The 22,394-nt window shown below is 42.7% G+C and overlaps 2 protein-coding genes across 2 annotated transcripts in view; one reads left to right on the top strand and one right to left on the bottom strand.

Annotated features, from left to right (window-relative positions):
* LOC108804599 (sodium- and chloride-dependent betaine transporter-like) overlaps positions 1 to 15,990 on the top strand; it is a 33,360-nt gene extending 17,370 nt beyond the window's left edge. The window contains exons 8-16 of the mRNA XM_018576422.1: positions 254 to 357; positions 865 to 989; positions 9,938 to 10,050; positions 10,277 to 10,414; positions 11,837 to 11,939; positions 13,135 to 13,235; positions 14,359 to 14,529; positions 15,290 to 15,362; positions 15,875 to 15,990. Coding sequence (XP_018431924.1) covers positions 254 to 357; positions 865 to 989; positions 9,938 to 10,050; positions 10,277 to 10,414; positions 11,837 to 11,939; positions 13,135 to 13,235; positions 14,359 to 14,529; positions 15,290 to 15,362; positions 15,875 to 15,990 — 1,044 coding nt within the window. The remainder of the gene's footprint in view (positions 1 to 253; positions 358 to 864; positions 990 to 9,937; positions 10,051 to 10,276; positions 10,415 to 11,836; positions 11,940 to 13,134; positions 13,236 to 14,358; positions 14,530 to 15,289; positions 15,363 to 15,874) is intronic.
* Positions 15,991 to 17,118: 1,128 nt separating this feature from the next.
* The window catches only part of LOC108804618 (sodium- and chloride-dependent GABA transporter 2-like), a 32,514-nt gene continuing 27,238 nt past the window's right edge, over positions 17,119 to 22,394 (bottom strand). The window contains exons 10-15 of the mRNA XM_018576443.1: positions 22,087 to 22,199; positions 21,602 to 21,739; positions 21,090 to 21,192; positions 20,312 to 20,412; positions 20,028 to 20,198; positions 17,119 to 17,660 (exon numbers count right to left, since the gene is read on the bottom strand). Of these exons, the coding sequence (XP_018431945.1) occupies positions 17,553 to 17,660; positions 20,028 to 20,198; positions 20,312 to 20,412; positions 21,090 to 21,192; positions 21,602 to 21,739; positions 22,087 to 22,199 (734 nt within the window). The 3' untranslated portion in view covers positions 17,119 to 17,552. The remainder of the gene's footprint in view (positions 17,661 to 20,027; positions 20,199 to 20,311; positions 20,413 to 21,089; positions 21,193 to 21,601; positions 21,740 to 22,086; positions 22,200 to 22,394) is intronic.

Here is a 22,394-nt window from a genome sequence, read left to right as displayed (position 1 = left end):
AGTATTAATTCTGGTCACATGACGTCGGCGGCAAGAGCTGTACATTGTGCAGCAAGAGCTGTCTTTATTTTAAAGGGCAATTAAAATATTTGTTTTTAAAGAAAATGTAGAATTTCCTTTTTAAATAATTATAAAAAGTGTACTGAATTTTGTGTTTTTCCTGAAGCTTTCATTAGCTTTTGAAGTTGTGTATAATCAGTGTGTTAATTTCTTGTGGCTGTTACTTTGAAGATAACATTTTGTTTGTCTCCAGGTGTGGATGGATGCTGGCACACAAGTCTTTTACTCCTTTGCCATCACAATGGGCTTTACTACCAGCATCGGAAGTTACAATCCCTACTACTACAATTGTTACAGGTACAAACCTACAAAGAGAATGTGTGCAATCACACTCTGTAAGAAGCTATTAGCAGCAGCCAGGTCCTAATTTGTCACTGCTCCTGAACACCAGGTAGATATTATAAAAAAAAAAAAAAAATTAGTTATGTGCTTATGTAAAAATAAAAAATATTTTAAATGTAGCTAGTATAAATGCCTGAGTATTGGCTTGATTTCAATCTCCCCTGCAATCGTCTGTACAATACCACTTTGGAAGAGGGAGGGTCAGTACTTTAGTATCAAGTGTTCTGTTCTAACATGTGCTGACAAGTAACATGCTGACAAGAGAAGAGAGCAAAGAGATTACTTTATTGGTCTGCTGCCTTTGCTCCTTTACAGTCTGGGTGGAAACTGAACCAAGGAAACCAGCTCTGCAAGGCCACAAGAAAGAATAGGAACTGTGAGACAGAATGTACCTAACACAAATATAAAACGTACATCACTAATATTGTCTATTGATTTCTCCACCCACTCTTCCCTCTGCAGAGACTGCATCTGTTTGTGTTTCTTGGACACTCTGACCAGCTTCGTTGGGGGATTCGCCATCTTCTCTGTCTTGGGGTTCATGGCACAGGAGCAAGGTGTACCCATCTTGGAGGTGGCAGAGTCGGGTAAGTCATACATGGAGCAATCCCCCAGTACCGGCATGGCTGGAGGAACAAGGTTTCTAGAAAACCACCTGTGTCCTGGTGCCATAAAACAGTGCTGTAAATGATTGGTCATCAGGACCATGGTAATATTTATGTGCATACACAAACATTAGAGCAGAATTTGCAGTAGCATTTGTTACCTTGTTACGCCACTCGTCTTCTCCTCCTCTGCTGCCTGGGATTGCAAATGGACTAAGGAGACCTCATACCACTGGGCAGATTGAGCTTCTAGCTCGCTACCAAAATAGGCAGTAAAGCTAGGCTAGCGGCTAGGTCAACACAATTGTTTCCTTGGCCTTCTAATGTCTTTTCTCTCATGAGGGCCTTGACTTTTAAAATGGCTACCTCAGTGGGCAACTCTATCTATTAGCTTTGCACGGCTTGCCGGTTACCCTGAAGTAGCAAGGACATTTCTCACATTCCAGATAGGACCAAAATAATAAGCTATACCAAATGCATAGATTTTGACTCTTTTTTTCTGACAAATATTCATATGCTGCTATCATAGCAAGCAGTTCTGCCTCCTGTACTGATAAATGGGGAGGGAGAGATTTTCGTACAACCACTTTGTCTCTCGTAGTGACAGCAATGTCGTATGGGGCTTACCATCCTCGGTATAATACCTTGACCCATCTACAAATAGAGGATAACATCAGATGCATCAAGATTTTCTATTACAGGTGTTATTGTGGCAGATTCAGCTTTCATAAGTTTAGCACAACCATGAGAAAAAGGTGCTGTACTTTCATTCATGTCGCTTGTATCTCCCCCTTTTCCTGCTCCTGTGGTAACAATGTAGCAGGATTTAAAACTGTGCATCTTTTTTTTTTGTTAAATTAGGAGGGGATAGTAATGCAACTTCAAATTTGTTCAATCTGAAAAATGACAAAGGCCTAGTTTGTGCCTGTTCCATTATTTCTTTCACAACATGAGGTCCTTGCACTGTGAGGGGATAATCTAATACTATGTCAGCCACCTGTTCCAGTAGCATTGCACACAGAAGGGGGATCCCTTGATGACAGGGTCAAGAGCAGCAGATATGTATTTGCCTGGCCGCTGTTTCCCTTCATGTGTCTAGGTCAGGATCTCTACTGCATGTCCCTCGGCCTCATGACAAAACAAATTAAATGGGACAGTATAGTTAGGTAGTCCCAATGCTGGGGCTTCCTGCAGAGATTGTATTAGTTGCCTCAGAAGTTCTTTTTCTGCCTCTGCAAGGCTAAATGTTTGTCGTGACACAGCCTGAAATAATGGAACTAGGAGGATGGAGTAAGGTTGCCACCTGTCCGGCTTTTACCTGAACAGTCCTTTTTTGGAGTCTTGTGTCTCTGGGTGTCCAGCCAGCGGGCACCCGGACACAAGACACTCTCACATATGATCTTCCCCCTGCTCAGTACACAGTCGCCAGCTCCCGCATTTGTCCACCGCCTCATCTACTCACCGCCTCATTCCCATTCTCATCTACTCCTGCCACTATGCTGGCTTCTCGCAAACCTCTCGGAGCTGTAAATGAGAAGAAGAGCCTGAGCCTGGTGAACAAGGAGAACATGCCGCCTTCTTTGAGCAACACGCAGGTCCTGGCCAGCAAGACGGCCCACAAGATCTTCCAGGACGTAGAGAATGTAAACAAGAACTTGGTTGAACGTTTCAGTCAGGAAGTACAAGTCACAGAAGCGTGCTGTTTCTATGGCTTTCAAATTGCAATAGAGAACATTCATCCGGAGATGTATAGCCTTCTGATTGACACATACTGGGTTTTAAAGATCCCAAGGAGAGGAAGTTCTTGTTCAATGTAATTGAAACTCTGCCTTGTGTGAAAAAGAAGGCTGAATGGACACTCAGCTAGATTAGTGACAACAATGCAACCTATAGTGAGTGTGTGGTTGCATTTGCTGCTGTGGAGGGAATCTTTTCCTCTGAGTCATTTGCAGCCACTATAGCCTATCAGATGTGGACTCTCATCCCTTCTGACTGTCAGATCAACTATAGTGTCTGTGTTTTGGCACATGCTAGTTTAAAGGGTGCTGTGTACTCTGCGGGGGAACTGCTGCTTGTTTGCAGCTTTTTTGTTTGAAATGTTTTTTAATCTATTATTTAAGTCAAACTGTGGCACTTTAATTAAGTCTTTTAAAATTTCTGACAGATGCGGCTGCCAAGGTCCTCGGCAAGCTCGGAGCTCAGAGGAAGATCCAGGTTTAAAGCAGATATAGCTACCCGAGATCGAGCTTGCCGAGGACCTCGGCAGCCGTATCTGTGATTGCCTTCTCCTCCTCCTCCTTCGGCTCTCTGACACCGTGCTACTCGCCTGCAGACCCCTGGTGAGACATCATAGCCCAGACAGCTCACCTGAGAGTCGTACAGCCCACCTGAGAGTCGCACAGCCCACCTGAGTGTCACACAGCCCACCTGAGAGTCGCATAGCCACCTAGAGACATCAGGGCGCCAACCCAGAACAATACAGAGTATGTAGCTTCATATTATTTTATATTGCTGTATAATGTAATGCGTGGATTTGTAGTCATCTATAGACGGTCTCCTTACTCCCTCCCCTGGTTGTCTCTCCTCACTCTCTCCTCTATATTCTAAAAAAAAAACTGCCGTGCGCGGAGCTAGAGTGTTCGGGTTTCACTTGAAGAAAAGGTGGCAACCCTAGGATGGAGGCATTAGGAATCTAGTCCCTGCAACATCCCACTAAATCCTCCCAATTTAACATTTCTGGGATTCTGCAAAATCTTTAAGGTCTGCACTCTGACTGAGGTTAGATGGCATGTGCCATGTGAAATGCAGTGACCAAGAAAAGTTACTTTCGTTTTGCTAAACTGTAATTTTTCTTTACTTGCTGTACAGTTATGTTTCACTAGATGGCACAAAAGACTAACAGTATCTGCTTTACACTGGTCATAAGTATCAGAACATATCAACAAATCATCCTTATTGAAGTAAAACAGTATTTGCAGACCCTAGAGTCCACTGATCCAGCATGGTTTTCATTGCCTGGCTATATTCAGAGGGGCTTGGCACACAACCCTGAAGGAGCCTTATCCAGGCATATTCTTTGCCCAGAAATGTAGGAAAATAATTTTTGGCTTTCTTCACTAATCGGCATGCCAAAGAAAGCATTGGCGAGGTCAATTACTGAGAAAATCATACTGGATGGTGGAATTGTAGACCGCAAGGTGTGTGGATTTGGGACAATTGGGGTGTCTGAAGCGTTGATTTTATTGACTGCCCAGAGGTCATGTACCCTTCTGTATGTTACAAGCTGACGTGTTTAAAACTACTGTTAATAAAGATAATATTTTTATACTTTAAACAGACACTCAGACCCTTTATATCTGTACTTGATCTGGTCTCCTTATGATCAGTATCACCTTCTTTTTTCTAGTATAATTCATACAGTAAAGGATCGTTGAATGTCATAATTAGTTCTTACCTTAATTCATACCAAATGGGTTAATACTAATAGGGTTTGGTCTCTGGGTATAATTTCTCTTTTTCAGTACAATCTGACCCTTGTCTGCCTTCTTTGCAATGGGGAACAAGGGTGTATTTACAGATGAGGTACATTCCTCATCACGCCACTGGTTTTCCAGCTTATTGAGTTTTTCAGCTATGCCCTACATCTGAGGAATACTCAAAGTGTATTGTCTGATGTGTGATAGCACTGCATTCGCTTTTATTTTAAACTGTACCAAGCCCAAATCTTGTCGGGAACAGTTCCCAAATCATTATTCAATTGTTGTGCCATTTGCACTTGTGACAGAAAGTAAATTCCTTGTGTGTTACACAGAGTTTCTTCAGACAGCTTCGATTAGAATCTTACGCTGGTGGAAGTATAGTCTGTGGAAGTCAAAATTTCATTGAGGACATCTTGGAGAGACCAGAACATTTAATACCATTTCAGTGTCTTGTCCTAGTCTTAGCTTATAGTGACATTAAACCCTCAGATTTTTGAACATAAACCAATACTGTAATGTGTGCCTTACTGTAATCCATGGTTGTTTCCCTTCTCTTTGCTGCTTTTCTTTTTAAATCATCATGTCTTCTCATGCTGGGGGAGAACTTCCCTTTGCAGCTGAGTGCCTCTTCCTGCAGTGCTGGCTCAGGTTGCAAACCTACACACAGACACCATGTATCCATTTCAGAGACAAGGCAGTGTGCTGCAAAACAGAAGTTCTGCCCAGCATGAGAACAGATACACATTTAAAAGGAAGAGCAGCAAAGAGAAGGGAAACAACCATTGATTACAGTAAGGCGCACATTACAGTATTGTTTTATGTTAAAAAAACGGAGGGTTTAATGTCACTTTAAGTGGTTTTGACTCTCTGAGAGACACTGTGTCACCTGTTAATCCCACGGTGGGAATTGTTTTGTCAGAAAGCAAGAAAGTGGGAAAGTCAGCCACCTTAAGGATGGTACGGGCTGCACCAGTGTGTAACAAACATTCAAATTGTATTTCTTTCCACCCTGGGAAAGGCAGATCATCTATAAAGAGAGAGAATACTGCCTCTGACACATTTTCCCTTGACATTGGCTTGCCGATTTCCTTGTCTAACTAGGAGCTAGTCCCTGCTGATGAAGCAACTTTGACAGGGACTGGGGAAGCTACATCCAGCAGATTTTCATTACCAGTCCAGCGTTTTCTCTTGAGGTGGGGGCAGCCCCGGGCAAAATGGCCTTTCTGGTTACAATTGTAACAACATAACTCTGGTCCTGGCCCATTTTGCATGACCCTTACATCGTCCCCTACCTCTGATCAAACTAGTGCCTCTGTCTCTTCCAGCTAACACTACCTTACCTTTTTCTTCTGAGTAGCTGTCATAAACTCTGCCTGCTTTGCTCCACCATACACACCAGGCAGTTTCTCTGACAGTGGCGACAGAACTCCTCTCCTCCCTGTAAGTTTAGGTCTCCTGTCATCTCTATACGTTTTCTTAATGTAGTCATCCATTGGCGACCCTACTGCTTTCATCAGTATGGCATTCATGTCAATAGCACCAGCATCAGAACTTGCTTGTATAACATTAATTTATAACAGTACTGTCTTTGCTATAGTCAGGCAATCCCTCAAGAATGTTCCTTAATTCTGAGGGACTAAACGGCTGGTGCCAGCTGATAACAGTCCTTACAGGAAAGACCCCTGAGGCTGAATGCTCCAGTTCTTGCCTTATAGTCGTGGCACGCTTCTCCTCCTTTTGCTGCCTTTCCTTATTCCCCCTCTCTCTATCTTTCATAACCTGACACTTTACCCTTTCCATCCTCCCTTCAGCTTCCTGCCAGAGCCAAGTCATGGCTCGCTCAGCATTGAGGGAATTCAGCAGCCCATGGACTTCACACATCCCTTGTAGTTCCTCTAGGACCTTGGTTCTCAACTGGTGGGTCGTGACCCAAAAGTGGGTCGCGACCCCATGTTCAGTGGGTCCCCAGATGCCTTCCACTTTTCTAGGCGAGAGGTTCCTCAGCCTCCTCCTAGCGCAGCACTGTCAGTTCTCGCCACAAGCAGCCATTTAAAATATGCTGCCCAGGGCTGAGTTTCAGCTTGAGTTGGGGTGGGCTAGGGGTATGGCTGCGAGGGAGCTCCATCCATACATGCGTTGCTTATAGCTTCCTCACATGTCCTGTAGAGGTGCCTGGAATGGAGTGACATCACATTCTGGTTCCCGGCACCTCTACAGGGCGCACAAGGGTGTTGTACAAGCAATGCATATTGATGGAGCTCCGTCACAGCACAGCAACCCACACTGGACCCCAGGGTGAGGATCCAGGCTGTTGCCATTCATTTTAATGGAACCCCAAAAGCACCTCCCACCCGCAGTTCGTACATCCACACCAGAACGTGCGGTACCCTAGTGCCGTGCAACTTGGGTCGCAACTTAATGACCAAGGACAAATGTGGGTCTTGAGGTTACACAGGTTGAGAAACACTGCTCTAGGATACACTTACCATAAGGCCCTTGTTTGGTTAGTTGACTGACCAATTCAGGTTTCATTTCCAGCAACGCACTGAATTCCTCGTATCCTACACCTTGTTTCCAGATTGTCCTTTGAGTCTTTCTGATGATCTGCAGCAAACTTTAACAACATCTCCCCTTTCATGCTGACTGACCTGAAACTCCCAGAATCTCTCTGTCTGCATCAAAAGATTATTTGTCATCTTCCTGTGTCCTAGGGACTGCAGCAGCTTCAGAAGGGGCTATCAGTACGGGTGCTGGTCTCAGGAGTTGAGCTGTAGCAGCCTCCAGGAGAGTATATGGGGTGGAGGGGCTGTTTCTGCTTTGGGAAAAACATAATATATGCGTGCTTTCTTAGCATTAAAGATCTCTTTAATACCTTGCCTTCTCAGGTTCTCACTTTCTCTCTGCCATGTCTTAGCTTGTTCCCATATACCATTACTGTTTAAGGCAGGTCCATAGTCCCGGAGGAACGTAACACAAAATTCAGGATTTAGTATTCCTTTGGGTCCAAGGCCATCTCTTTAGTGATGTGTCCATTGTATCCAAGTTTTTAGGGGTGCTGTGTATGTGGGGCCATGACGATTCTCTATATACTCGACGGCCGTCTGAGCACCAATGCCAGGAGCTCCCTGACCTTTACAGGATCCATGATCCTTTTTGGAGAGATTAGTAACATAATTCCCTATTGCAATACTTTTCCTACTCTCTCTTTCCTCTCTATAAGAGTCCTAGGCTCTATGATAAACTGGCCAGCTATATTTGTATTTGCTAATTCATCCTCACCTGCGTCAACCCCCAATTTATTCAGCACACAGTGTCACAGAAAAGAAATCAGTGTCAGAGAAACGTCATAGCAGCATGCAACATAAAAACACATCTGCTAATAAGAGGTTTGATAGTGGTGCTTGTAATTACCCTCAGTTTAAACCATAGGCAATCCAGCAGAGAGGCAGGATGTATAGTAAGCAAAAATAAGGATTTGCTTTCCTGCATGCAGTTTTCATCCTGTGTCTCTGGCAAGGCCCATTTAGTGTTCAGCTGATGAGAAATTCTCTCATCCACTCCTGGCTCACCACGTTGTCTTGGAAATGAACCTGTTATTCATCAGTTAGACAAGTATACCAGTAGAATATAGAGAAATAACGAGTCTCCCTTTATACAGTAAACTCCCCGTTATCCAGAATCCACGGGGATTGGTAGATTACGGATAAATGTAGTTTCTGTTTGCTTGAGAATTACTATTAAAAAATAGGTCTAACTAATGCTATACCTCATAAATATACCATACCATAACAGTATAGTGTACTCTAAGCCATGAACAATACATTGCAGTACTAGGAGTGATCACTAGGTGGTGTTTGTTCACATGATAACACAACACAGGATAACAACTTTAACTTTCACTTCACAAACATTGGATCAGACACTCCTTTTCAGGAAAACACAGGACCTTTCAGAAATCATCAGACACTCATTCTCAAGGCCAGTGGCCAGATCTATATCAGGAATAACATACACTGGACCTGGGGGCCATACAGTTTGTTCCAGTCATGCAAGCTGTCAGCCTTGATAAAAGCAATTTATTTTAGACAGTTAAAATGTAGGTAGAGAAGGAGGAGGGGGCATGAGTCTCTCCTCATATGAAATATAAAATGAACTCATTATAAGATACAAAATGGAAGTTATAAAACAAAATGGAACCTAGGTAATACACATTTCTACTACACTTTACAAGTGGACCTTTGAGTAATTTACAAGTCTGTATGAATGAATTCCTGACATAGTATAGATGAGACACCAGGACTCCAGATGTGAATGAATAAAGCGTCTTTTTATTCATGTGAATGCGGCATATCACAAGTTCAACATTTCGGGGTCACGCAGCATCTCCTTCAGGCAAGACATGTCATACATACATGTCTTGCCTGAAGAAGGGACCATGCATGACCCCAAAGCGTTGCACTTATGTGAAATGCCGCATTATGGCACCCTCTATAGAGGACTACAAATCTCAGCAGTACTTTATACAGCAATGCCACTTTTCCAATGTTTTTTTTGTGTGGTTGCTACAGGGGATATGGGTTGCGGGTGGGGGGGGGGTCAAAAATAATCTTGCACCGGGGCCCTTTGTTCCCTAGGTCCGCCACTGGTCTTATCTATACTTAGTGAATGTGATGGCGCCATCCGTCGACTACCGCAGCACCCACCAGAGGACTTTGGACCAAGCGGCCAGGAGTGCAATGGGTTCATGGACTTTTTTTTAAATTCCTGACATTTATAGCAACAGTATCATTTTTTTGCAAAAGCTCCACCTTTTATCATTAAAAAAACTGTCCTTGATCTCCAATCAGTGACTTTGCCTAGGCTCAGATGATGTCATCACTCTGGAGGAGGAAGCATTTCCTCAGTCTCCTCTCCCCCAGTGATCAGACTAAAACATTGTAACTTTGTATCCATTCACAAGGTGAGAGGCTGCAGCAGGAGCTGTTCTGTGCCAGAATTTGTGAACGCAGAAAGAACTGCACAGGCACCAGGATTTATATGATTGTGTCAGCACAGCCCAAATTGCAGGTGGTGACTCTGGGTGATGCATTAGCAAAGAGGATGCAGTCCTTCTGAAGAAAAAAGCAAATGAAGGCATTATCAGGAGGATTATTGTGATCTCGCAAGAGGTAATAAATACCTAGGTGCGTTACACTTACACATTTCTTAGCATGGTGCACCTAAAGTGAAAACATATGTCTGATGACAGGCCCACTTGGAGGTGAAATAACTTTTTTTTGCTTCACCAATTTATATTTTTTCACTTTCGCATATTGCAAAGACAGTTTTGGATAAACTGGAGTAAAGCAGACTGGTTTTAGTGGTGAAATAAGGAATCATGCCATTGGACTAAAATGTATTATATTGTTGAACTTAATAAATAAATACCCTATTTTGTGTTCCTGCCTTCAGGACCGGGATTGGCTTTTATCGCGTACCCCAAGGCAGTGACTATGATGCCCGTCTCACAGCTCTGGGCCTGCCTCTTCTTCATCATGATCATCCTGCTTGGTCTGGACAGCCAGGTATGAAAACCTCTATCATCAGTATAAACTCTCTAGAGCTTCTATGATCACAAGACTGTTGTTTCCAAATCTGACCACGGCTATTAAAAATGGACGAAAGTAGAGTATGTGTTTTGCCAATGGCAACCAATAAAATGTACATTATTTTTCTAGAGCAGGATAGAAGTTTTTTTAATTAAATTTGCTTTATTTGAAGTTAAGAGGTAGTTTTCCTTGTTTTTTGCAGTTCATTTATGTTGAGGCGCTGTGCTTGACGATTAGCGATATGTACCCGACTGTTCTGCGCAAGGGCTACCGGAGAGAGTTGCTGGTTCTGGCGGTGTCCATCATCTGCTTCTTGTTTGGTCTGTTTATTGTGACTCAGGTAAGTTATTAAAGATGTAGGGTAACGGGGGGTTAATAATGGTAACTGAGACTTCACAAAGTGTAGGCATAGACTGCCCAACTGTAGTGATTAGTCTTAAACCTTCACCATCTGCTAGTTGTTGCTCAGCACTGCAATTCAGGTCGCTGCAGCACACACCTGTCCTAGTCCGGGAAGTGCTTAAGAAGACTGCTGGACATTCAGCTTTTGATTGATAAACATGTTGGTATGTCTGACTGTTCATGCCTTGTCTGTCTGTGTGTCTGTGTGTCTTACCTTTGTGTGATTGCTCTCACAATCTATCTGAAAATTTACACTGGTTTAGCATGTGTGCTGCCTGTTAGTTGGCTGTCATCCCTGGTGGGCCAATGATTCCGCCAAACTCTGTGATAGGAACCTTTGCAAAGCATGCAGCTCATTCTGGTATAACCAGCAAAAATCCAGGAGGGTTAGCACACTTGGGATTGCAGGTGCAGAAATTTCCCAGCCCAATGGAAGACCTCTGCTGTCACTATTCTGTAAGGAAAGGGAATACAGTATGTCTTTCAGAGTGCACAAATCAAATACTATTTTTGCAAAACTGAAAGCACAGTTTGCGGTAGCATTCAACATTCAGCAGTTGTTTTAAAAAGGACAGAAGCTATGAGGGATAACCAAATGCAAAACAACTGTTTCCCCAGGCCCTCCCTTTGGACCTCAAAAAGTGCAGATTTAAAAAAAGCCTATATAACCAGAGGAGGCTGGTTGGCCCAGTGGTATCACTGTCTGCTGTCTTTTACATAAACATGAATCAGACATCTCAACTCTCCCAGATGTTCCGGGAGTCTCCCGCTATTAGATAACGGCTCCCGGACACCCCGGGAAAGAAATATTTTCTCCCAGAAAGGTTTACTCTGCTCGATCTAGCAGAGTAAACCTTTCTGTGCTGTCTGTTTTTTTTCTTTTCTAACATCGGGGCCGCCGTCCGCCAAAGAAAAAAAAAAGGCATAGGAACTAATAGCTAGCTTGCTATTGGCTATTTCAATGTGCAATAGCCAATAGCAGACTAGCTATTGCACCCGCCCACTGCTGCTGTCAATCAGCAGAGGTGGACCTGAAGTTCTCCATCCGGTCCACCTCTGCTGACTGGCAGCAGCAGAGGGCAGGTGCAATAGCCAGCTTCCTATTGGCAATTGCAAATTGAAATAGCCAATATCAAGCTAACTATTAGTTCCTATGCCGTTTTGTTGTTGTTGATGTGCATGTGAAGAAAGCATTAGCTTCTTTGCTATCTGCAATAACCAGCATAAAGTGGTTGGCGCCAAGCTCTTTTTATTGATATACATTTCAATTACTTTACAAAGGAAAATGTTCAGTTCAGGTGGTTAGAGTGTTATTTATTAATGTATGGTTTGCGTTAATCTGCTCTTGTATGATCCACAGGGAGGAATGTATATTTTCCAATTATTTGATTATTACTCAACCAGTGGAATCTGCCTCCTCTTTGTGGGGACATTTGAGTGTATCTGCATTGGTTGGATATATGGTGAGTATCATTACGGTCTTTGGGTTGATATTAGACCAACAGGCATAACCCACAGCAGCCAATCAGCAATTATCTGTCATTGTTCTAATTGCATAACTGGAAACAAAAGCTGCAGTGGGGTACTGTACATAGTGTCTGTTTATCCAGAGTCGTCCCTATAATGAGGCAGCCTGAGGCGGTCACGTGGGGGGCACATGACCGCCTTAGCTCTTAGTAACCTGGGACAATCTGGCCAGGATCTCGCCCAGCTCACTTATGTCACTGGTTGCCAGGAGCTGAGCGGAACACAGTGATGTTGTTGAGCTTGACAGAACGCTGGAGAGATTCACTATATTTTTAGAAAACGTATTTCATTTACTTTACTTTCTTATATAATAAGAAAGGGTAAGAAGGGTAAATATATATATTTATTTTTTTCCCAAAAAAATGTTACAGTTCTTCATAATAATAAAGAAACTGCCCTAAAATTATTAGTCTGTATTGTTTTTGAAAAAATGTCACATGTCCATTTACCCGCCTCCTGGCGGGCGTTGTATAAAAACCGCCAGCCGGCAGCTCCCATTGATGTAACAGGCCGTCAAAAGATGGCATGTTAGCCCCGCCCACTCACTTCCGCATTCTTGTGTCAGTCTCCAGCTTCAGACGCTTCATCAGCTTCTTTGGGGGTGAGGTGACATTAGGGATCTTGGAGACCCCTGATGTCTCCATAAAGAGGACCTGTCACATCTCTTTGCTATCACATAGGGGGGTTTCTTATCCTCCTATGTGATAACAATAAAGTTAAGTGGAAAAAAATAGGAAAAAAAATAAAAGTTGCAACAACAAAAAAAGTCCCCACCCATACATGCGTGCAAACATGCGCCAGGTGCGCATACGTGCGAAAACGACGATTGCGCCCATTACGCCGAACACGTTACATATTGCCACGAACGTCGCAGTGAGAGCAATAATTCTAGGGCCTTCAATCACTGATCACACTAAACTGATGAACGGTAAAAGCTTTTAAAGCGTCGCCTACGTTCAATTCTGGGTGTGGTAGTTTTTTGCGATTTCGCGGGTGCATCCCTAGAAAATACTGAAAGAAGTTACAAATAACACATATGTGAATTGAGCCTAATGTCATGTTGTTACAACAGAATCAATATCACTTCCCCCTTTTTATCTTTCTCTCATTAACCCTGATGTGATGGAGTAGGAGCAGACCGCTTCTTTGATAATATCCAGGACATGATTGGCTATCGCCCCTGGCCCCTGATGAAGATCTTCTGGGTAGCAGTGACCCCGGCCATGTGCCTGGTATGTGATTTCCTTTAAAATGGACCTTACTTAGGAAAGGAAAGTCAAGAAAATACACAACATGGCCTTTTGTCCCCCAAAAATACTTCTTAGTAAAAATGTACCTTAGATTTTTATATGAAAATGTATAAATAGTTTATATTTATGTCCAAGTCTTAGTTCTACTTCATGTTTTAACATCTCACCAAGGTTAGCAGTGCAGGGGAGAACTCTTACCGGATTCTGGTCTGCTGCATGTCCATGCTGGGCAAGTACTTGGAGCTTATACAGGTGAAACTCGAATAATTAGAATATTGTGCAAAGTTCATTTATTTCACTAATGCAACTTAAAAGGTGAAACTAATATATGAGAGAGACTCATTACATGCAAAGCAAGATAGTTCAAGCCGTGATTTGTCATAATTGTGATGATTATGGCTTACAGCTCATGAAAACCCCAAGAACCCCAAATCCACAACCTCAAAAAAGTAGATTATTACATGCAATCAATAAAACAAGGATTGTACATCAATATCGGACCTCTGAAAAGTACAAGCATGCATATGTACTCAGTACTTGGTTTGGGCCCCTTTTGCAGCAATTACTGCAATTACTTTTGCACGATATTCTAATTATTCGAGTTTCACCTGTACAGTGTTTCCTGCCGGGGAGCAAGAGGAAGGGAAGTATAAGCTGACTGTGGGACCCTTACACCTTCAAGGGCAAAGCCAAGGTTCACATTGAATCCTTTGATTTTTTGGGTGGAAGGGGAGGGTAGCAGTATGCATGTATTGTCAGCAGATCTCCATAAAGTTATGATGTTATGGAATCAGAGTCAGCGTCTTGTATCCATGTTGCAAACAAATCAGATTTTTAATGAAGGCAAAAAGGGGTCCTATGAGACACTAGATGGGTGTCCCTAATAAACTGACTATAATATGTGTAAAACATCTCTAATTTTGCTTTTATTATATCTTTGTTTGAATTGAGGCTGCACGAATGATTGGTAAATATGCCCACAAGGTCATTAAAAGTACTAACTGCCAACCCTCGAGAAAGTAAACAGTTCAGACAGAAATGAGATTTAATCCCACCCCTGAGGTATGCATTGCCCTTTTCTGATTGGTTCTCTCTCACTCTTTAGGGGTCATTTCTCTTCTCTGTGATCAAATACATGCCCTTGAAATACAATAACATATATGTGTACCCACCGTGGGGCTATGCCATTGGCTGGCTCATGGCTATTTTCTCCATGATCTGCATCCCTGTGTGGGCGATTTATACTGTACTCCGGACAGATGGATCCTTTAGAGAGGTAAGTGATTGAACTATTCCTAAAATGTGAGTTTTCTTGGTTCTTTTCAGAAACATAACACTAATTTTCATTTGACTGACTCTACACCATCACATGACTTATGAGTAGAGTGTGACCATCCAGTGTATTGACAGGAGCATACTTACTTCCTATAATAGCTTCTGATTACGGAACACAAAATCGGCAACCCTGGAATAATAGATCCCGGCACAGCAGAAAACATAAACAGTAACTGTTTTATCTGACAAAATATCTAAAAAGTAACAAATCAACCGGGATGTGTTACTACAAATCTGTATTGTACACAGAGGGTAACAACACAATTCATAGCCTGCAATCCTTCATTCTTTGTACGACTATGACACCACCGTCCTCCTCTGTCAGCTTCTAATGAACATCATTACACTGGTGATAGAAGACCTCCAATGCTTTTTAGTACAAAGTTTGCCATTCATAGAACTCAGTAGCTCAAGCTGCATTCTATACTTTCCCTTCACTCTCCCTCCCCAAACATCTCTGACCAAGATTTCAATAAAAGAAAGCCTACCTGAAAGTAGACCTTTCCTGCTGAGCTGCCTCTTTAGATCCTGAGAATCCTTCATAATGTATTAAATGTTTTGGTGTAGAACAAAAATTGCATACTGTACATAGTGGGGAAAAAAGATATACAAAATGTGTACACTTAATAAAATGAAAATAAAAATGACCCAAGACATTACAATTACCTTTTTAATGTGACTAACATACTCTTCAATTTCAGAGGCTGGTTAAAGCTGTTTCCCCAGCAAATGACCTTCCACAGCCAAAAGTGCAGGCACACAAATCGACATCCTGTCAGTCCTGCTGCCGTTTTAGAATTCCATCGCCCAGCCTTCCACAAGTCGTCTGCAATGAGCCAATGAAAGTGACTGCGCTGTAACAGTGCTGGATTATGGGACTTATTCTGGACTGCCCCAAGTATTATTTCTCATGATCAGCTGGTTGGCCCTCGGTTGCTGGAAGTCCATGCTGACATGAAAGTTGATCCTCAGGGCTGCCATGAAGGCACTTTATTTTCTAAGCTAAGTGATCCTTCACTTTGGGAAGCAAACAATGTCTATTCCTTTAATGAGACCCCCCTGCTTACTACTCTGAACCTAGTTTACTGCGCATTGATTGAGTCTGATTGAGATGGTCAAAGAAGAACTCCGTGAATTCAAAAGACTTACCGTTGCTGTTTTGGGTACCTCTGTATTGTAAGGGTCAAGTGCTTGTTTTGTCTAGAGGGGTCAAATAAGGCAGGTATACCCACTTGATCCTCGGTCCTTTGTTGGTCAGCGCTCTCCGCTCTCTCCCTCCGCTACAGCTGTGAAATGTTCCTCGGCGTCCTCACATCTAATGCACGTCAATGAACCTGCATTAAACGTGAAGATGTCAGTGGTCCATGGACCTCTGGAACCCAGGGAGCAGTCTAGCAGCTAAAGAGACCAAGGATTAGGTGAGTATATCTGCTTTATTTGAGCCCCCTAGACATAGCGACCACTTAATCCTTGTAGTGTGGGTATTGCCCCACTGTAAGTGTAACTTTTATAAATTCCTGAAGTTGTTCTTTAAGGGTTAATGTAGACAGCTTACACCAGCCAGACAGCATGTGGTTTTTAATGTTTACTTAATGACTATGCATGCATTTAAGGCCCATTCACACCTGACCGTAAGCGCATTTAGGAACATTATTTTTTCACATTTCAGCTTGTGGGGTTTTTTTTTGTCAATAATTTTATTAGGCTTGAGCGTTTTTGTTTTAGCCACAGAAAGACATGCTGCTATGAGGAGCAAGCAGATGGTTGTTAACTTGTTATGCATGTTTTTCAGGCATCTTTTAGGCGTTCCCATACAGGTCTATGAAGCCAAAACTGTGTAATTCTGTCTTGATAAGAAGCTCATGCACTTTTTCCAGTGACAGGCTACAAGCAACACAATGCTCAAATGTGAACAGGCACCATTGAAAACATTCTTCTTGTTGAGCAAAATTATCCAGTGTGAATGGGGACTAAACCTCCCCCTTAGTCCTCTCTTTACTATATATCTTAGCTGAATGAGGCCAGGTGTGCAGATACAGTGTGAACCACACCACAGTGCTGAATATCGCCCAGCAGAGGGTAGGGATTCCAATAGGAGATTGTGATACAAGAGAGGTGAGGATACTTATTTTACATTTACAACAGGCCAGTGGAAAAGAAATTCATCTATATTTGCAGAGATGCTTCTTCTGATTGTGGCTATGCCTCATGTGCAGTGTACCTGCTGCTTGGGCTTCATCTTGGAGTGAATGGTGTCCACCTTGACTATGAGGTTGTATTATTTCCATGGTTCATTGCCTGACAGCGCCCCAGCATCCCAAAACATTAAAATCAACCTAAAAAAGACACTGTTGAGGAAAGCAGACAACCTCATGGTACTTAGGGGCCCAGCTTCAGCCAGAACTTTTTGTTTCTTTTTCGGGGCAATATGAGATTATGGGGTCCCTTGTGCTCCGCCCATATATATATAAAACCATTGTTTTGGTTGAAATATCCCAGGACAAAAAAAACACATATGTTTAGTCCCCACTGTGAATTAAAATCCATGGCACCTTTTAATACAATACTACAGAAAGCAGCCATAGGTCGTGTGACTTAAACAAAGACATCTCCACACGATGGGGAAGGGAATGTTTTGTCATGTCACAAACTACAAATCGTTGCTTTAATTAATGGAATGCATAAAGTTCTAAAAAAAAACTGTGCGTTTCACAAGTCCGTTTCCTACTGCGCAAATGTCCTCAGGTTGTGAAGGGTATGCAGGACAAAGCACAGCTGTGTAGGCAGTCCGTCCCAGCATTTGTGCAGGTGTGTGTGTTTGCACGACCGTTGACATCATCCGTGTATGCATGTAGACGTGACCCTCACCGTGAGCATGTATATCATTGTCACCGTGCCCGGAAAAAAAACACATCTGGCCCACACACGGCATGTGCAGATCACACACACACATGCAGCCTTGTCCTAGCACAGGGACTCTTCTAGTGGAGATATGGCTGTTGCTTGCGTCTGCTGGTCCCTCAGTTGCTTCTGGGGCAGGTCGGGGTCTGGGCACGTGAGCTGACGGAATCTCTGAAGGAAGAAAAGTTGATACACCGGTCACGTTTAGATAAAATGTATAAAAGCAAAAGGTTGCCCATTGGCGACTCAACCAGCTTGCTTTTGATTTTGTCGTTGGTAGGACACAACTGCTCAACGCAATACACTGCCTGGCCAAAACAAAGTTGATTTAGCTTAGCAAGAGCCTTCAGTTGGTCAGGTCTAGGTTCAGAAATGTTATGTTCCCATAAAATGAGGTCAGCTGCCTATCTAAATATACTGACTAGGTTTTTCCATCAATAGAATTTTTCTTCCCTGATGGCACATTGGGCATATTCCAAGATGCCAATGTAGGATCCATCGGGCTCACATTGTGAAAGAGTGGTTCAGGGAACATGAGACATCATTGTCACACGGATTGCCCACCAGAGAGTCCGTACCTTAACCCCATTGAGAATCTTTGGGATGTGCTGGAGAAGACTTTACGCAGAGGGCAGACTCTCTCATCATCACTACAAGATCTTGGTAAAAAATTAATGAACTCTGGATGAAAATAAATGTTGTGACATTGCGTAAGCTTATGGATACGATGCGACAGCAAATGCGTGCCGTAATCAAAGCTAAAAGTGGTCAAACAAAATATGTGTGCACATTTTTTTGGGCCAGGCAGTGTATTTACCTGTTGTGTATACCCATTAACTGCTTCTCAATGGCCATGAAGAACAAAATGCAGACAGGCCAAATTAAGAGTTTTCACATTGCTGAAATAATGGAGAAAAATCATGACATTTGGGAAACATTTATTATTTCAGGAAAATGTACTGAAGTAAATAGGGGGGATTAAACTAAAGAAGCAAAGAAGATAGAAAATACTCACCTCTTTCACTGCCCAATTCACCGAATGCCATTGTAGTAATAATAATAATACATATCTCTCTACTGTGACACAAGATGTCACCACTCCAAGCCTGTGTGAAAATTCCCCTTCTGTGGAACTCCAGATGTCAACCTTGCTCCTTGAACTGAGTAGGCAGTCACACACTGATGACATCAGATAACATTAAACTTTATTGAACCCTGACATCACACATTGCAACTCCACCTAGGACCGCCCCTCTCTAATGTTTCACCCAATTTGGGCATGACCCCAGCTTGTGCCCAGTAGTGACATAGTTGGAAGAAGGAACCAAAGAGCACAATGGAAGACCCTAATTTTCTGCATTACAGAAACATTTAGCGGAGTATTTACTTCTCCTCCTCAGGCCGCTCTGTAGCTGCAGCGGCCGAGGAGGATAAGAGAGAACGGAAGTGAGCAAGTGTCCCATCCCTGGTCCTGTCGGCGGCGCACCCCCTCGATTACATTCCACTCGCCCCCACGCAATTTTCACTCACCAATTTTGAGGCCTGCTGTACACTGTCGGTGTACAAAATGCCCCCTAAATTGAAATTTTCTGCTCTTGTGATTGGTTAAGTGAATTTTCTGCTGCTAAGAGATGCAGACACACTCCATCTTTCCTCATTAGAACACTGAGATGTGCACAGATGATTAGTAAACTAGACCATACCATTCAGGAATCAGTCTGAAAAGGACATGCTGGAACAGACAGATTTTTATTCAGCATAGAAAAGGTACAAATCTGCAACAAAGTTTGTTAAAATCATGGCAATGTACATAGATCACTTTTCTCAACAAAAGTGGAGTTACACTTTAAGGGTACTGTGATTGCATGTGGCAGAATTCAGGTCTGTCCTAGGCAAGCCTGCCTATTAAAGCATTGCATTGTGGGTGGTGGACAGAGTGTGTAAGTGTGTGCTATACCCAGATTTTTTGCAGGTTTGCCACAAAATGTATATACTTATGTAATTTCTTACTATGAAGAATTATTACTGCCTGTCACTTTTCACTTGCTCTATCATGGCAGATAGTGATGTGTTATGCGATATGAAAGACTCCAGCCAGATATCCTTGAACTTATATATAAAATGAGGAGACAGCATTGTAGTGCATGCATTGTAGTGCTTGGGGAAGCGGGGGTGCAAACTGGGCTATTATCCGAGGCCCTCATCTTCTGTACATTATACGGGAGCCCCACTTTATATTTGCACAGGGCCCCATCTTGTCTAAGATCGACCTTGACTATAGAGTCTGGAGAGACCTCAGAGTGAAATAAATTATTTTCTGCTTATTAACATTTCAGCTCCCATTTATTCTTCTTTGTATTCAGCGGGCCTGTTGTTTTATACTTTATGAAGTCATGCAAAAATGATCATTAAATCCTATTGTGAAGGGAAATCTCATCTGTTTGAATGCACCATAACTCTGTATGTATGTAAGCCCCTACATCAGCGAAATTTAGATACTGTGATGTATATAAATAGTAGACAATGTAGCCCTCTTACCTGTGCCAATGGCCCTTTGATGGTCGAGACTTTATAGCAAACCCACAGTGGGGTGCAAATCATGGAGGCAACTGCCAGACACCAGCCGACAGCGTCCCCCCACCATGGGTATGTGTAGCGCTTGTTATACTGTAGCGGAGTGTACTTCACCAGGGAGAAGATAAACGTGGCCTGGGATAAGGTAAGGAACAGAGAACATGTGAGCCGGCCATTTCCCAAACCTTGTTCACTGCTACTACCACACCTAACCATGGCACCCACCCCCATAACTACCTCCCTCTTACCAGGCAAACAGCAGGGGTGACAAACAGCCAGCAGTACTTAATGAGGGGCAGAGGCCGGTATCCAATCATGTGTTCCACATTATCATAAAAGTTATCCGCACCTGTATAGACATAGATATGTTATTAAGAGGCTGGACTGACACATGGACTGACAGGCAGACATGGGATAGATAGATAGATAGATAGATAGATAGATAGATAGATAGATAGATAGATAGATACTGTACATACATACACACATACACAGAATAGATCCAAGATAGGTAGGTAGATAGTCCCAGGGTTCGTAAGATAAATGCCCCAAAAGTAGGTATACAGGCATTGCTTTGCAGGGAAGATAAGTTAAAGCATTAGCATTTCGAAGTTGAAACATTGACAAAAAAAATGCTGATGCTTTGACTTGATGGATAGAAAGATCAAAGAGGAACAGATACTGTAGAGGGATAGATAGAAACATAGATATTTTTTCGAAATGTACATCTATCTTTTTATCATATACTCTTTCATATCATATCTCATATGTTGTTATCATAAAGGCAGAGAGACATAGGGATATGCAACTGGGTTAAGACACCGAACACCATTTTCACATCCAGTTCAGAAAGTGTCAAGAGGAAATAAAAGGAGCATTCTATGTCTGAGCACTGGTCAGGCAGGAAGCAAAGGAAATTATTGCCCAATCATTTTTTCAAATATTACAAACTGGATAGAGAGATAGATAGATAGATAGATAGATAGATAGATAGATAGATAGATAGATAGATAGATAGATACGCACCGTACACCCAGGCAATGCACAGAGTCTCAAAGATAGCTACAAACAGCAGACATATCCCACTGGCCGCATAATAGTCAAAGAGCTGGAAGACATACATGCCACCCTACAAAAGCAAAGGTGAAAATAAAATGATGTTGATGTGCTTGGGTATTAATTTGAACGCTCTTATACAGGGGGATGCAAAAGAGTCTAATTACAGTATTTTTGACAAAAGACAGTGTAGGCAATTATGACATAAGGAGCCGCTGTGCATATTAAGTTGTACATGGTTCGGTTTAAGGTTCACCCAAAATACCCAGATCTGATGAAAGGTTTTGAGGCTAGGCAACAGTTTTTCATAAAGGTACATGTTTTTTGTAACTTGAAATTTCCAAAACAAAATGATAAATACAATTCACAATTTTGTTAATATAATAATAATAATTCATTAATTAATTAACTCAGCTTTCTACCCCACAGCCCAATCCTCAACTCACCACAACAACCCCAATTACACATACCCCGTCTCATACCTCAGTTAGCATGACTAGTCCAATGAGGAAGGAAAAAATGCAGACCACCAGTATCAGTAGCTCCCGTCTATGCTTCTTACGGAATGTTCTAGGATACATGTCCACCAGAGAGGTCACCAGGCTCTCTACACATACAAACTGAGCGGGGAGAGAAAACCGAAAGCAGACTCAGTTCCATTAAACAAAGACTGTGAGTAGTAACGAGGAGCAGACATACCATTTGTGCAGACTATGCCGCTGTGCAAAGTCCCTCTGGGATTTAGGGGCCCATTTTTATTAGATGTGGGTGGGTGAGTGCTGGGACCCCTAACTGGCCCGGTCACTGTTCGGCTGATAATTTTCCTATTTTTTCAATGACTTTTCTCAGACCGGGTTGGTGTTTGCAGGGCCACCTAGGGCTTGAATTATGGCCAATTCCTGCTGCCATCTGTCATTTCAGGTAGGGCACACCCCCGGCAATGTGACAATGGTGGATGATTGCATACCTGGCTGTCCAGTCCCAGAAGAATGACCATGATGAAGAAAAAACAGGCCCACAGTGGAGAGAATGGCATCATGGAGACAGCACGGGGGTAAGCAATGAATGCCAATCCCGGACCTGTGGACCAACAACAGGTTTAGAAGTCATTTACAACATGGCAGCTCACTATTTCCAAATAAGAGACTTTAGCTTCCACAGTTAGATGTTGTTATCTGTCACAAATCTGAAGAAGGGCATGCTTAGGTTTCTTAGAGTGCCTTGCAAACTACTCCTCCCAGGCCACTGAAAGAAGAGAAGGTAAATTGTAAAACA

The sequence above is a fragment of the Nanorana parkeri genome, unplaced genomic scaffold (assembly GCF_000935625.1).
Source record: "Nanorana parkeri isolate BGI_ZX_2015 unplaced genomic scaffold, ASM93562v1 scaffold67, whole genome shotgun sequence".
In the NCBI taxonomy this organism is placed as follows: Eukaryota; Metazoa; Chordata; class Amphibia; order Anura; family Dicroglossidae; genus Nanorana; species Nanorana parkeri.
The sequence above is the reverse complement of the archived record's forward strand: the minus strand, read 5'-3'. Positions and strand labels throughout refer to the sequence as shown.